Source organism: Ranitomeya variabilis, chromosome 4 (genome assembly GCF_051348905.1).
Source record: "Ranitomeya variabilis isolate aRanVar5 chromosome 4, aRanVar5.hap1, whole genome shotgun sequence".
In the NCBI taxonomy this organism is placed as follows: domain Eukaryota; kingdom Metazoa; phylum Chordata; class Amphibia; order Anura; family Dendrobatidae; genus Ranitomeya; species Ranitomeya variabilis.
The window spans coordinates 355,765,500-355,782,561 of record NC_135235.1 but is presented as its reverse complement, the minus strand read 5'-3'; the positions used below and the strand labels follow the sequence as shown (position 1 = coordinate 355,782,561).

General features: G+C 46.8%; 1 protein-coding gene across 1 annotated transcript in view; it reads left to right on the top strand.

Moving 5' to 3' along the window:
- The first annotated feature begins 601 nt into the window (after positions 1 to 601).
- IL11 (interleukin 11) overlaps positions 602 to 17,062 on the top strand; it is a 251,748-nt gene continuing 235,287 nt past the window's right edge. Inside the window, exons 1-2 of the mRNA XM_077256400.1 lie at positions 602 to 638; positions 1,391 to 1,554. Of these exons, the coding sequence (XP_077112515.1) occupies positions 602 to 638; positions 1,391 to 1,554 (201 nt within the window). The remainder of the gene's footprint in view (positions 639 to 1,390; positions 1,555 to 17,062) is intronic.

The window sequence follows — 17,062 nt, the reverse complement described above, 5'->3', positions numbered from 1 at the left end:
TGATTCTGAAAGCCATGGAACTCTATGAGCTGTGCCAGGCCGAAGGTGTAGATGAAGAAGAGCAGAGGTCCTAGAACTGGACTTTGAGGGAGACTGAAAGATAAGGGGCGAGATGAGTAGATGGTGTGTGAGTAGGAGATGTTGAATGTCCAGTCTGTTAGTTATGAGGAGATCAAAGAAAGGGCCAAGTTTGTGATGCTTAGAGATGAGATAATCTGTAGTAGAGGGAATGTTCCACTGTGTCCACAGCAAAGGACAGGTCCAGGAGGAGGACAGAGTAGTGTCACTTGGATTTGGCAGTTAGTAGGTCATTGGTGAATATAGTAAGGGCATTTTCAGTGGAATGATGTGGTCGGAAGCCAGATTGTAAGTGGTCAAAGAGGAAGTGGGAAGAGAGAGGAGAAGGACAGTTCAAAATGGATGTATTATGACAGTAGTTAATTAGACTTAGGGGATAATTGATATGGGGCAATAGCTAGACAGAGAGGATAGGTTAAGGGAAGGCTTTTTGGGGATGAATGTGAGTGGTCACATTACTGATGTCACTGCTCACTACAGAATCCGGATGTAGCAAAGTCAAGGATTGTCGTGGGATGGATTTATGGCAGACCCCTTTGGATTATTTGATTTGTTTACAGGTAATAAATGGGCAAAAGAGGATCAGGGAGTGCTTTGTACAAATAAAGGACTTTTTTCTTTGTGTTTTTTTGCTGTAAGCTTACTGGACTTGGCCTTGATTGCAGCTGACCTTACAAAGCTGACAACCCCTAAAATAATTTCCTCACTTGCCAACGCACCAGGCCAAGTGGGAAGATCCTGATAAAGTGCCAGAATTGGAGACTATAATGGTTATGCACCTTTGATTGGGTGGCTGCGGGCTGCTATTTTTAGGCTGGCGAGGGGGAAATATCCATGGACCTTCTCAGCCTGACAATATCAGCCCACAGCTGTCTGCTTTATCTTGGCTGGTTATCAAAAATGGGGGGACCACATGCCGTTTTTTTAATTATTTTAAAGAGGGGGCCCTCTATTTTTGATAACCAGCCAAGATAAAGCAGATGGCTGATGGCTGCAGACAGCATCAGTCAGCATTACCTGCGCTTGTTATAAAAAATAGAGAGAACCCCATGTTTTTTTTTTCTTTATTGTTACATCCCGTACCGGCCAATCACATCCATGCCAATATTTAACCGTTCGAGTTCACCAATCCCTGGTTTCTAGTTATAAGAATCTTTACTTAGAATTCTGAAGATACAAAAACTGAACTGAAATAATAGTATAACTTATTTATTTTTGTTCTTGAACAATAAACTCACTTATAATCATATATCTATTCTACATTTCCAAAGTTGTGTATCCTTTAACATCAATCTTTTTCTTATCTTTCCAGGCAGCCTCTGTCAGATAGCTCTTGCTATTATGAGTATATGTGAAGGAATTTGGTCGATTCCCCTTATGAAGCCAAAGCCTTCAGACACTAAACTAGAATTTGACAGTGTATTGAACATGGCAAGGCATCTTTTAAGTGACACCAAACATCTGTACAACAACTTTGTAAGTCTATCCTCTAAAAATCATACTTAGTTTTCAGTAGATATGAGGGCCGTATTCAATCATGCATTTGCAGCTTTAATTTTTTGTGCCTTTTTAAAGTCTATTTTATATATGTTTGACTCTTTTTTCTGCTCTCTATTGTGGGCAGGAATTTTGTTTTTCAGATGTTTTCAGATGATTTATCAATTGCATAGCTAAATCTTGGCGCAAATATCCTCAAGCACCCACCTAGAGTGATTTTACGTACATCAGATATTTTGGCGCAATTTTTGAAACATTTTAATTGGAACATTTGACTTTTTACACTATAAAGACACAAACTGTTTTAAGACAAAAATAAGGACCATTTTATATTTTGCACAAAGATTATGAGACACATGTGCAATTTTGAGTACTGTCGTACAAAAAACATAAATGAATAAAATGAAACAATTACAGAATACTGACTTTAAAAAAATGAAAATAATACATCACACCCATAATTTACTTACCCCACTCTATTGAAAAAACTATGAGCGAGTGCATCAAATTTATTCACAAAATATTCTGAGTTTAAAGGGGTTGTCCACTACTTTCAATTAACCCCCCAATGTATCCCCCCGGAGCCCCTGATGAATTGTGTAATTACGTTCCATTGCAGTTTTCGCCTGTGAGTGTCGCTATTCCGGTGGCTGAGTCCGGGTCACGTGACCCCCAGGCTTCAGCCACCGGTTATTTCCGCCGACGTCACGTCAATTTCCAGACTCTGGAAATTGACGTGACGTCAGCAGCAGGCGTGAGCCAGCCTCACAGTCAGCAGTCACTCATCAAGAGTGACTGGGCTGTGGGCGGGGCTGGTGACTGCAGGCCTGTGCTGGGGGTGGGCGGGGCTAGGCAGGGATGTGCGGGCAGGGCTAGGCAGGGATGATTGTGCGAGCGCTGGTGCTCTGCGGGTCGGCGCCGGTGCTCTGCGGGCCGGTGCTGTGTGCGCCGTTGCTGTGCGCGCTGGTGCTGTGCGGGCCGGTGCTGTACGGGCCGGCACCGGTGCTCTGCGGACCGGCGCCGGTGCTGTGCGGGCCGGTGCTGTGCGGGCTGGTGCTGTGCGGGCCGGCACCGGTGATCTGCGGGCCGGCACCGGTGCTGTGCGGGCCGGTGCTGTGCGGGCCGGCACCGGTATGTGCTGGGGTCTGCTGGGGGGGTGGTCTTTGGGGGTGTGTGTGTGTCTCTGTGTGCAGGCATCGTCCGATGGGACTACAAGTCCCATCCGGCTCTCCCTGCTACAGTGACAGAGAGTGACACATTAGCCAATGATGGGACAGTAGTAGTCCCATCATCCGGCTAATGTGTTGAATGTAAAAAAAAAGAATAAATACACATATACAGTACATACATACATACAACACACACCATGTGACAACATGCACCATGCGATATGCGAAAACATGCAACATACGACATGCACCATGCGACGACATGCACCATGCGACGACATGCACCATGCGACGACATCCAACATGCACCATGCAACGATATGCGACATGTACCATGCAATGACATGCACCATGCGAAGACGTGCGACATGTACCATGCAATGTCATGCACCATGCTGCGACATGCACCATGCGACGACATGCAACATGTACCATGCGATGACATGCACCATGCGATGACATGCATTATATGACATGCACCATGTGACGACATGCACCATGCAACTACATGCACCATGCGGGACATGCACCATGCGGCGACATGCGGCAGACATGCACCATGCGACGACATGCGCCATGCGACGACATGCACCATATGACATGCGACATGCACCTTGCGACGACATGCACCATGCGACGACATGCAACATATGACATGCGCCATGCACCTTGCGCAGACATGCACCATGCGACGACATGCAACATATGACATGCAACATGCACCATGCGATGACATGCACCATGCGATGACATGCACCATGCGACGACATGCACCATGCAACGACATGCACCATGCGACCCATGCGGCAGACATACACCATGCGACGACATGCACCATGCGATGACATGCGGCAGACATGCACCATGCGACGATATGCACCATGCGACGACATGCACCATATGACAACATGCGACGACATGCACATGTGACATGCGACATGCAACATGCCACATACAGTACGTACATACAGTACATACAACATACATACAGACATACAGTACATGTAACATAGAGTACATACTCACCATCACTTGTCACCTTGATCCCCGAAGCCATTGTCATCTGTAAAAAATATTAAAATAATAAACAACCAATATACTCCCTAATCCGCAGAAATCCAATTAAAACGAGTGTCCCTCGACGATCTCCCGTGGAGAGCAGGAGCATCTGCTGATGCGACTGCTCTCCAGGGGCTCCAGGAACACAATGATGGAAGGTATCCTTCCACAATATATTCCTCACAATGTATTCCTACGCCCCTGTGAGAAAATAGTCCCTAGTCTCACTTTATGGCATTGCTGTATGAGAAATTTTCCCACGCAGCTTTTTGCCATAAAGTAAGACTTTGAACTTTAGTAACCTCAGTGATGCACTGCAGGAGCCATTGACTCCTGTCAGTGTGTCACTGAGGGTCCTATAGAGCAGTGACATCACCCGATGTCACTGTTCTATAAGGGAGATCATCGTGGGACACTCGTTATTAATTGGACCACGGCAGACAGGTAGTATACTCTTTATTATTTTACGTTTTTTGCAGGCGCTGAAGTATGGTAAGTATGGTGAAATGAAGAATATTAAAATACTTTTTTCCTAATGTGTGTGTGTGTTTTATTAACCCTTTATTACTATTGGATTAATAACGGATAGGCGTCTTATTGACGACTCTCCGTTATTAACCCGGCTTAATGTCACCTAATAATAGCAAGGTGACATTAACCCTTTATTACCCCATATCCCACCGCTACACGGGAGTGGGAAGAGAGGGGCTAAGTGCCGGAATTGGCGCATCTTCCAGATGCGCCATTTCTGGGGCGGCTGCGGACTGGTATTTGTAGCCGGGGGGGGGCAATATCCATGGCCCCTCTCTAGGCTATGAATATCAGCCCGCAGCTGTCTGTGTAGCCTTTCTGGCTATAAAATATAGGGGGACCCCACGTCATTTTTTTGGGGGGTCCCCCTATTTTAATAGCCAGTAAAGGCTACGCAGACAGCAGCGGGCTGATATTCATAGCAGGCTACAAATATTGGCCCCCGGCCGTCGGCTTTCCTCCTCTGGTGCAGAAAATTGCGCGGGAGCTCACGCCGTTTTTCCGTTTTTTTATTAAATTAAACGCTCATTAAGGCCTCTTTCACACTTGCGTCGGTACGGGTCCATCGCTATGCGTCGGGCCTACGTACTGACGCACATTGTGAAATTTGTGCACGTCGTGGGCAGTGGATGCAGTTTTTCAACGCATCCGCTGCCCATTCTGAAGTCCGGGAAGGAGGGGGTGGAGTTTTGGCTCGCATGCGCGGTAGAAAATGGCGGACGCGACGGACAAAAAAACTTTCACTTGAACGTTTTTTCATGCCAACGGTCCGCCAAAACACGACGCATCCGTTGCACGAAGGACGCGACGTGTGGCCATCCGTCGTGATCCATCACTAATACAAGTCTATGGGTAAAAAACGCATCCTGCGAGCACATTTGCAGGATCCATTTTTTGTCCCAAAAAGATGGATTGCTAAAAACGCAAGTGTGAAAGTAGACTTAGGCTGCTTTCACACTAGCATCGGTAAGGGGCCGTCGCGCTGCGTCGCTAATAAAAGTCTATGGAGAAAAATCGCATCCTGCAGACAACTTTGCAGGACGCGTTTTTTCTCCACAACGATGCATTGCGACGTGTAGTGCACGACGCTAGTGTGAAAGAGGCCTTAGAAACATCGGCCTTTCTATTATATATCTATGGATACATCTATCCATAGATATATTTATAGATAGATATATCTATAGATACATAGATGTATCTATCCATATATTTGGCTGCTTTCACACATCAGGTTTTTGCTGTGAGGCACAATCTGGTGAGTTTTGAAAAAAACGGATCCATTTTTTTCCGCCGGATCCGGTTTTTTCTCATAGAGTTGTATTAGTGCCGGATTGCGCCTGATGGCCACACGTTTCATCCGTTTTTTGCCGGATCCGTCAAAAAAGCTGTTTCCGCCGGATGGAAAACACATACAGAGGAACGTTTTTTCTGTCCTGCAAAAAAATGCACAGTGATGGATCCGGCAAAAAAACGTATGAAACTGAGCTGTGAAATGATGAATCCGGCCTTGGAATCCATTTTTTCATGCATGTTTCCATTCAAATCATGCACATTTTCCGTTTATTTACTTATTTCCAAAAACGGCATTAGAACCGCGCATAAACCGCACCAAAAAAAGCATCAAAACTGCACCAAAGACTGCATCAAAACCTGGTGCAGTTTTGCAGTTTTGGTGCTGTTTTGATGCAGTTTTTGGTGCGGTTTTGATGCAGTTTTTGGTGTGGTTTTTGCGCAGTTTTGATGCAGTTTTTGGTGCGGTTTTGGTGCAGTGTTGATGCAATTTTGGTGCGGTTTTGATGCAGTTTTTATGCGTTTTTTTTCAGTTTTGATGCGTTTTTTATGCAGTTTTTTGCACGGTTTTGATGCATTTTTTAATTCGCTTTTGGTGCGGTTTTTGCGCGGTTTTTAGGCATTTTGGTGTCTCCTCTTTTACATTTGTCCAACCCACACTCCACTACATACACAGATAGACAGATAGATGATAGATGAAATGGATAGACAGCTCTACATATAGATAGATCTATAGATGCATACTGTTATGACCCCAATGGCAGAGGGTCTCAGAATTAAATACCAAGTCTGCAAACACAAAAAACCAGCTCGTAGGGCAGTGGTAACTGGGCTGACCATATATCTAATCCTAGCACCACAAATAGCAGTAGCCGGGGAACGTGCCTACGTTGGTTCTAGACGTCTCGCGCCAGCCGGAGAACTAACTAACCCTAGAAGGGAAAAGAAAGAACTTTCTTGCCTCCAGAGAAAAGACCCCAAAAGTTGGATACAAGCCTCCAACAAATAATAACGGTGAGGTAAGAGGAAAAGACAAACATAAGAATGAGCTAGGTATTTAGCAAAGAGAGGCCCACTAGCTAATAGCAGAATATAGTAAGATGGCTTATATGGTCAGCAAAAACCCTATTAAAATATCCACGCTGGATATTCAAGAACCCCCGAACCGTCTAACGGCCGGGGGAAGAACACCAGTCCCCTAGAGCTTCCAGCAAGGTCAGAAATCACATTTAGTACAAGCTGGACAAAAATAGGAGCAAAGCAAATAACCCAAAAAACAAAGAAGCAGGACTTAGCTTAATTTTGGAAGAACCAGGACCAGCAGACAGGAGCAAACAGAAGGATCTGATTACAACGATGCCAGGCACTGGACAAAGCATCCAGGAAGTTAATATAGCAACACCCCTAGACTAACGGCCCAGGTGAGTGCCAAACTGAAGAAAGACAATCCCAGAGTCATATCACTAGTGACCACAAGAGGGAGCCAAAAAGTCTAATTCACAACAGTACCCCCCCTTTAAGGAGGGGTCACCGAACCCTCACCAAGACCACCAGGGCGATCAGGATGAGCAGCGTGAAAGGCATGAACTAAATCGGCCGCATGCACATCAGAGGCAACCACCCAGGAATTATCCTCCTGACCATAGCCCTTCCACTTGACCAGATACTGAAGCCTCCGCCTGGAGAGACGAGAATCCAAGATCTTCTCCACCACGTACTCCAACTCGCCCTCAACCAACACCGGAGCAGGAGGCTCAACAGAAGGAACCACAGGTACAACGTACCGCCGCAACAAAGACCTATGGAACACGTTGTGAATGGCAAACGACACCGGAAGATCCAAGCGAAAGGACACAGGATTAAGGATTTCCAATATCTTGTAAGGACCGATGAAGCGAGGCTTAAATTTAGGAGAGGAGACCTTCATAGGAACAAATCGAGAAGACAGCCATACCAAATCCCCAACACGAAGTCGGGGACCCACACCGCGGCGGCGGTTGGCAAAACGCTGAGCCTTCTCCTGTGACAACTTTAAGTTGTCCACCACATGATTCCAGATCTGCTGCAACCTATCCACCACAGAATCTACCCCAGGACAGTCAGAAGGCTCCACATGTCCCGAGGAAAAACGAGGGTGGAAACCAGGGTTGCAGAAAAATGGCGAAACCAATGTAGCGGAACTAGCCCAATTATTAAGGGCAAATTCAGCCAACGGCAAGAAGGTCACCCAATCATCCTGATCTGCAGAAACAAAACACCTCAAATAAGCCTCCAGAGTCTGATTAGTTCGCTCCGTTTGTCCATTAGTCTGAGGATGAAAGGCAGACGAAAACGACAAATCAATGCCCATCCTAGCACAAAAGGATCGCCAGAACCTGGAAACAAACTGGGATCCTCTGTCAGACACAATATTCTCAGGAATGCCGTGTAAACGAACCACATTCTGAAAGAACACAGGAACCAGATCGGAAGAGGAAGGCAGCTTAGGCAAAGGTACCAAATGGACCATCTTAGAAAAGCGATCACATACCACCCAGATGACAGACATGCCCTGAGACACCGGGAGATCTGAAATGAAATCCATGGAAATGTGTGTCCAAGGCCTCTTCGGGACAGGCAAGGGCAAGAGCAACCCGCTGGCACGAGAACAGCAAGGCTTAGCTCGAGCACAAGTTCCACAGGACTGCACAAACGACCGCACATCCCGTGACAAGGAAGGCCACCAAAAGGACCTAGCCACCAGATCTCTGGTGCCAAAAATTCCCGGATGCCCTGCCAACACCGAGGAATGAACCTCGGAAATGACTCTGTTGGTCCACTTATCAGGAACAAACAGTCTGTCAGGTGGACAAGAGTCAGGTCTACCAGCCTGAAATCTCTGCAACACACGTCGCAAATCCGGAGAAATGGCTGACAAGATAACTCCCTCTTTAAGAATACCAACTGGTTCTGCGAATCCTGGAGAGTCAGGCACAAAGCTCCTTGAAAGAGCATCAGCCTTCACATTCTTTGAACCTGGTAAATACGAGACCACAAAGTCAAAACGGGAGAAAAACAATGACCAGCGGGCCTGTCTAGGATTCAGGCGTTTGGCAGACTCGAGATACATCAAATTTTTGTGATCAGTCAAGACCACCACACGATGCTTAGCACCCTCGAGCCAATGACGCCACTCCTCAAATGCCCACTTCATGGCCAACAACTCCCGATTGCCAGCATCATAATTCCGCTCAGCAGGCGAAAACTTCCTAGAGAAAAAGGCACAAGGTCTCATCACAGAGCAACCAGGGCCTCTCTGCGACAAAACGGCCCCTGCCCCAATCTCAGAAGCATCCACTTCAACCTGAAAGGGAAGTGAGACATCAGGCTGGCACAAAACTGGCGCCGAAGTAAACCGGCGCTTCAACTCCTGGAAAGCCTCCACGGCTGCAGGAGCCCAGTTAGCAACATCAGAACCTTTCTTGGTCATATCCGTCAAAGGTTTAACAATGCTAGAAAAATTAGCATTAAAACGACGGTAGAAGTTAGCAAAACCCAAGAACTTCTGAAGACTCTTAACTGACGTGGGCTGAGTCCAATCATGAATAGCTCGGACCTTGACTGGGTCCATCTCCACAGCAGAAGGGGAAAAAATAAACCCCAAAAAGGGAACCTTCTGTACTCCAAAGAGACACTTTGAGCCCTTAACAAACAAAGCATTCTCACGCAAAACCTGAAACACCATCCTGACCTGCTCTACATGCGAGTCCCAGTCATCAGAAAAAAACAGAATATCATCCAGATAAACGATCATAAATTTATCCAGATACTTCCGGAAAATATCATGCATAAAGGACTGAAACACTGAAGGAGCATTAGAGAGCCCAAAAGGCATCACCAAGTACTCAAAATGACCTTCGGGCGTATTAAACGCGGTTTTCCATTCATCTCCTCGCTTAATGCGCACAAGGTTGTACGCACCACGAAGATCTATCTTGGTGAACTACTTGGCACCTTTAATTCGGGCAAACAAGTCTGACAACAGAGGCAAAGGATACTGAAATTTAACAGTGATTTTATTCAAAAGCCGATAGTCAATACAAGGTCTCAAAGATCCGTCCTTCTTGGCCACAAAAAAGAATCCCACACCAAGAGGGGAAGAGGATGGACGGATATGCCCCTTCTCCAGAGATTCCTTGATATACGAACGCATTGCGGTATGCTCAGGTACAGACAGATTAAATAGTCTTCCCTTAGGAAATTTGCTACCTGGAATCAAATCTATGGCACAGTCACAGTCCCTATGAGGAGGCAAAGCACTGGACCTGGACTCGCTGAACACATCCTGATAATCAGACAAATACTCAGGAACTTCCGAAGGAGTAGAGGAAGCAATAGACACCGGCGGGGAATCACCATGAATACCCTGACAGCCCCAACTTGACACAGACATTGCCTTCCAATCCAAGACTGGATTATGAGTCTGTAACCATGGCAAACCCAAAACGACCAAATCATGCATTTTATGCAGAACAAGAAAACGAATCACCTCCCGATGTTCAGGAGTCATGCACATGGTTACCTGTGTCCAAAACTGCGGTTTATTTTCCGCCAATGGCGTAGCATCAATACCCCTCAGAGGGATAGGATTTACCAACGGCTCAAGAACAAAACCACAGCGCTTGGCGAATGACAGATCCATAAGACTCAGGGCAGCACCTGAATCCACAAACGCCATAACAGGGTAAGAGGACAATGAGCAAATTAAAGTCACAGACAAAATAAATTTAGGTTGCAAATTACCAATGGCGACAGGACTAACAACCCTTGTTAGGCATTTAGAGCATGCTGATATAACATGTGTAGAATCACCACAATAAAAACACAACCCATTCTGACGTCTATGATTTTTCCGCTCATTTCTGGTCTGAATTCTATCACATTGCATCAAATCAGGTGCTTGTTCAGACAACACCACCAGAGGATTAGCGGTTTTGCGCTCCCGCAAACGCCGGTCAATTTGAATAGCCAGCGCCATGGAATCATTCAGACTTGTAGGAATGGGGAAACCCACCATCACATTCTTAATGGCTTCAGAAAGGCCATTTCTGAAATTTGCGGCCATAGCACACTCATTCCACTGAGTAAGCACGGACCATTTCCGAAATTTTTGGCAATACACTTCAGCTTCATCCTGGCCCTGAGAAATAGCCAGCAAGGCTTTTTCTGCCTGAACCTCAAGATTGGGTTCCTCGTAAAGCAATCCGAGCGCCAGAAAAAACGCATCAATATTTGCCAATGCCGGATCTCCTGGCGCTAGCGAGAAAGCCCAATCCTGAGGGTCGCCCCGTAAAAAAGAGATAACAATTTTAACTTGCTGAGCTGAGTCTCCAGATGAACGGGGTCTCAGAGATAGAAACAATTTACAATTATTCCTGAAATTCCTAAACTTAAATCGGTCTCCAGAAAACAGTTCAGGAATAGGTATTTTAGGTTCAGACATAGGACTCCTGGTAACAAAATCTTGTATGCCTTGCACACGAGCAGCAAGCTGGTCCACACTTGTAATCAAGGTCTGGACAGACATTCATGTCTGCAGCAAGCTCAAGCCACTCAGAGGTAAAGGGGAGGAAGAGAGGAAAAAAAAAAAAAAACCTCAGAATTTACTTTCTTATTATCCCACTTCTGCAATGCATTAAACATTCAATGTAGGCCTGGCATACTGTTATGACCCCAATGGCAGAGGGTCTCAGAATTAAATACCAAGTCTGCAAACACAAAAAAACAGCTCATAGGGCAGTGGTAACTGGGCTGACCATATATCTAATCCTAGCACCACAAGTACTAGACGTCTCGCGCCAGCCGGAGAACTAACTAACCCTAGAAGGGAAAAGAAAGACCTTTCTTGCCTCCAGAGAAAAAACCCCAAAAGTTGGATACAAGCCTCCAACAAATAATAATGGTGAGGTAAGAGGAAAAGACAAACATAAGAATGAGCTAGGTATTTAGCGAAGAGAGGCCCACTAGCTAATAGCAGAATATAGTAAGATGGCTTATATGGTCAGCAAAAACCCTATTAAAATATCCACGCTGGATATTCAAGAACCCCCGAACCGTCTAACAGCCGGGGGGAGAACACCAGTCCCCTAGAGCTTCCAGCAAGGTCAGAAATCACATTTAGTACAAGCTGGACAAAAATAGGAGCAAAGCAAATAACCCAAAAAACAAAGAAGCAGGACTTAGCTTAATTTTGCAAGAACCAGGACCAGCAGACAGGAGCAAACAGAAGGATCTGATTACAACGATGCCAGGCACTGGACTAAGGATCCAGGAAGTTAATATAGCAACACCCCTAGACTAACGGCCCAGGTGAGTGCCAAACTGAAGAAAGACAATCCCAGAGTCATATCACTAGTGACCACAAGAGGGAGCCAAAAAGTCTAATTCACAACAGCATACATCTATCTATTCATATATCTACCTTTAGATGTGTCTGGATAGATATATCTATTGATAAATGTATGGATAGCGTAGGGTGTGTGTCCACTGTCCGGATTACATCCGAATGAGCTGCAGATTGGATGCTGCGTACTTGTAGTCCCATCGGATGATGCCTGCACACACACCCCAAAAGACCCCCAAGCACAGCCCCGCACACACCTGAACAGTCCCACACAGCGCCGCACACATCCGAACAGCCCGCACACATCCGAACAGCCCGCAGACCCCGCACACACCTGAACAGTACCGCACAGCGCCGCACACATCCGAACAGCCCGCAGACCCCGCCCGCACACACATACACGCACAACGTCACGCCCACACACTTCCATCCTCCCGAGCTGCAGCATTTCTCGGACCCACATCCGCAGCAAAACTGCAGATATTTTTTACATCTGCGGTTTTGCTGCAGATGTGCCCAACTCAATGAAAGTCTAAAGGTGCAGAAACGCTGCAGTTCCGCACAAAAGAAGTTACGTGCTGCGAGAAAAAAAAGCTGCGTTTCGGTGCGGCTTTTTCCGCATCACGTGCACAACAAGTCTGCGGCTCCCATAGACTTACATTGGTTGTGCACTACACTGCGGATTTGATGCAATTCAGTGTGGCAAAAAATGCTGCGGATCTGCAATCAGATCCGCAATGTGTGCACACAGCCTTAGCATTTAGTGAACCTAGCAAAAAAGCCAAGCAAAAAACAAGTGTGGGATTGCACTTTTTTTGCAATTTCATTGCACTTTGAATTTTTTCACATTTTCTGTTACACGACATGGTAAAACCAATGGTGTCGTTCAAAAGTAGAACTTGTCCCGCAAAAGATAAGCCCTCACATGGCCATATTGATGGAAAAATTATTGCTCTGGATAGAAGGGAAGCGATAAACGAAAACAAAAAAGCTCCAGGGGTGAAGGGGTTTGGAAACATGGATATGGACATATCTATGGAAATAGACATAGATATATCTGTATCTATCTATCTATCTATCCATCTATCTGTGTGTAATGGAGTGTGGGTTGGACAAATGTAAAAGAGGAGGTTGGACAGAAATGACATCACAAATCTTTTTGAAGATAGAGGAGAGAGAGGAGGGAGGGGTTGGGGTGTGTTTTGGAGTGGGTGTGCCAGGTGCAGAGTTACAGGCGAGTGCAATGCATCATGGAACTTGTAGTATTAGAGCACAGTAAGTCAGGAGAAAGGAAGTTGTCGATTAACCCCATGAGAGCTGGATCCAGCACTAAAGATGTGCTGCTACAGCATGATAAAAGGTAATATTGCTAAAATAAACACAGTAGATGTTTTCAGTGGCACATAATAGCAAGATTTATGAAAAAAAAAAAAAAAGGTTATAGTAGTGGACAACTTCTTTAAGGGCGCAATTAAACGTCCATATACCACAGACGACGATTGCATCACAATGCTCGGACTGGCCATTGGCTCTCCTGACCTTAGCATGACAGCTGCATGAAAATACATGCTGTCACACTGTGGTAAGCAGAGCTGCAGGCCATTCCGATGATTGCAATGTGATCGTCGGACATGTTATACGGCCATCTGACTGTGCCATAAAGCACAGAATGGCAAAAGTCATAATTAGAAGTAAGTGTTGGGCGATACCTTCCGATATCGGAAAGTATCGGTATCGGAAAGTATCGGCCGATACCGTCAAAGTATCGGATCTAATCCGATACCGATTCCCGATCCCAATGCAAGTCAATGGGACGAAAATATCGGAATTAAAATAAACCCTTTCTTTACTTGTAGGTTCATTCTACATGAAGGAAAACAACTAAGAATAATGTAGGATGTATTGGGGGAGGTGGCGGAGACATTAAAGGCACAGAGGTTTAGCCCAATCTAATAGAATAGCAGGATTTTGTTTTGTTTTTTATGACGTTCGGCGTTAGAAAGATTTTGACTATGTTAATTTTTTTTTATTTTGTCAGATATTGATGTTTCACTACTTCCACGCCCTTCACCTTCTTTTTAACTTCTCCCACACTTTCTTCTTCATTATCCTCATCATCAGCTTCTTTGACATCAACTTCTTCACCTTATTCATCTTCTTCTTCATCTTCTACCTATTATTTTTTTTGTTACATTGTTCATATTCTTTTTATTTTACTATTATCTTCTTCATATTCAACTTCTTCATCATATTCTTATTTGTGACAGGCATTCCCGTAGTTGTTATCTATAAAAGTTTGAAGATTACACCTTCCGTTCTGCCTGTCACAAAACAGTTACATTTGTCCGCGTTCAGTTTGGCCTGCAGCATCAGGTTTTATCCAGGGGCACCACGAGGAGGAACGGACTCACCCCCATACACTGCTTAGTCTTCTTCTGCTTATAATTTAGATAATATCTTTTGCTCTGATATTTAGTCTTATGCTTAATGTTCTTCTGCTCTTTGTTCTGCAGCCTCTTGTTCTTCTGCTTCTCGGTCTTCCAGGTCGTCGTCGTCTCCAGGGTCGTCGTCTCCGGGGTCGTCGTCATCGGGGTGGTCTTCAGGGTCATCGTCTCCAGGGTCGTCGTCATCTCAGTGGTTGTCGTCTCTGGTGTCGTCGTCATCTTAGGGGTGGTCTTCCGGGTCGTCGTCTTTAGGGTCTTGAACTTGGAAATGTAGCAGAAGGTACAAGAAGGCTGAGAAAATGCCGAGAAACAGCTGATGGAACTGGAACTCGGATGGCTACCCGAAGGTCCAAGAGCCAATGGAACTACCGAGGACCAGCTGACGTTACTGGAACCCGGTTACTAAGCAGGAGGTACCGTGCCTGAAAGCACTACCAAGGACCACCTGACATTGGTGGAACTCGGATACCCAGAGGGAGGCACCTAAGCCAAAGGCTCTGCCCGGAACCAGCTGACGGTGCTGGAACCAGGATGGGGAGCAGAAGGTACAAGAGCAAAAGTCACTGCCGAGAACCAGCTGACGGTACTGGAACCCGGATGGGTAGCCGAAGGTCCAAGAGCCAATGGAACTACCGAGGACCAGCTGACGTTACTGGAACCCGGTTACTAAGCAGGAGGTACCCGTGCCTGAAAGCACTACCAAGGACCACCTGACGTTGGTGGAACTCAGATACCCAGAGGGAGGCACCTAAGCCAAAGGCTCTGCCCGGAACCAGCTGACGGTACTGGAACCAGGATGGGGAGCAGAAGGTACAAGAGCAAAAGACACTGCCGAGAACCAGCTGACGGTACTGGAACCCGGATGGGTAGCCGAAGGTCCAAGAGCCAATGGAAGTACCGAGGACTAGCTGACGTTACTGGAACCTGGTTACTAAGCAGGGGGTACCCGTGCCTGAAAGCACTACCAAGGACCACCTGACGTTGGTGGAACTCAGATACCCAGAGGGAGGCACCTAAGCCAAAGGCTCTGCCCGGAACCAGCTGACGGTGCTGGAACCAGAATGGGGACCTATTCAAGCTTGTCTTCCTAGGGCCCCAACTAGCGGTGTTGGAGCAAAGGGTCAGCAGGGGGAGCAGAGTGTAGGCCGAAGCCTGCACTGGAGGCATTTGTAGGTCTGTTCTGTCTGCGTGGCTGTTGCAGGACACGTTGCCGGCTACACAGCAGGGGAACAGCTGGCAGTGCTGAACCCCACTGACACATTGGCTGGTGTTTTTCTCTGTGCAGCTAGCAGTACCGGGCCCCAACTGGCGGTGTTAGAGCCCAGGGTCAGCAGGAGGAGAGGGAGTAGAGTGTAGGCCGAAGCCTAATTGAACCAATTTTAAAGGTAACCTTTAAGGTTACAAACTAGAAGAGCCACGCCTTATGCAGCAGTAGTGCTGCACAAGTCAAAGGTTGCTCTTTTAATTTTGTTCCTTGCACAAGCTGAATGAAACACGTACAACATTTTGGCCCTTATACAGTCAATCTGTCTTGGAGGCGGGAGTTCCCTTTGTAATGAGACGCAGCACAGCTGGCAAAAATACCACCTTGGTGCTGGGCGCGGCCTCCTGAGCATCGCATTTTGCTGTACAGGAGTCTGCGTTGTTGCGTTATCCCTTGGCCATGCGCTGCCCGTCTTCTGACATCATTTCATGTCGGCTGGTGCGGTTCGCGATGCCCATGAATCCCAGCCCCGCAGTGTCTTTACAGTGTTTCACACTGCGGGGCTGGGATTCATGGCCTGGCGCAGTACATAAGTTCGCCTCTCGCTTGTGTCCTTACACCTGCTACAGACTGTGCGGCGTCAGCTGATCCCTTATCGCATGCCACGGCCATGAAGCCGCACAGTCTGAAGAAGGCGGAAGGAGCTGAGTGACAGCCTTGCGAAGATATGCACTGCTCATGCCCGTCAATCACACCCTCGCAGTCAAAATAAATAAGACACCGAGGGGCGTTGTGTCGGGCAGGGCGGCCGCAGAGGCGCAGCCAGCCAAACAATGATGTCAGAAGAAGGGCTGTGCTACCAAGGGGGTTGTTGCGTGTCATTACAAAGTAAAGTCACACCTCAGGGATGTTTTAATGGTTTCAGGGGACACATTGTAGATGTGTTCTGTTCCACGTGTGCAAGGAGAATAAGTTTATGAGCCACCTTGCACACATGCAGCATTACTGCTGTACAAGGTGGCTGTAAAACATACAAACACCTGGGGGAGGGGGGACAGGTTCCCTTCAATTTTAGTTCTTGTGTCTGCGTGGCTGTTGCAGGACACGTTGCCGGCTACACAGCAGGGGAACAGCTGGCGGTGCTGAACCCCACTGACACATTGGCTGGTGTTTTTCTCTGTGCAGCTAGCAGTACCGGGCCCCAACTGGCGGTGTTAGAGCCCAGGGTCAGCAGGAGGAGAGGGAGCAGAGTGTAGGCCGAAGCCTGCACTGGCGGCAGCTTTGTGTCTGCGTGGCTGTTGCAGGACACGTTGCCGGCTACACAGCAGGGGAACAGCTGGCGGTGCTGAACCCCACTGACACATTGGCTGGTGTTTTTCTCTGTGCAGCTAGCAGTACCGGGCCCCAA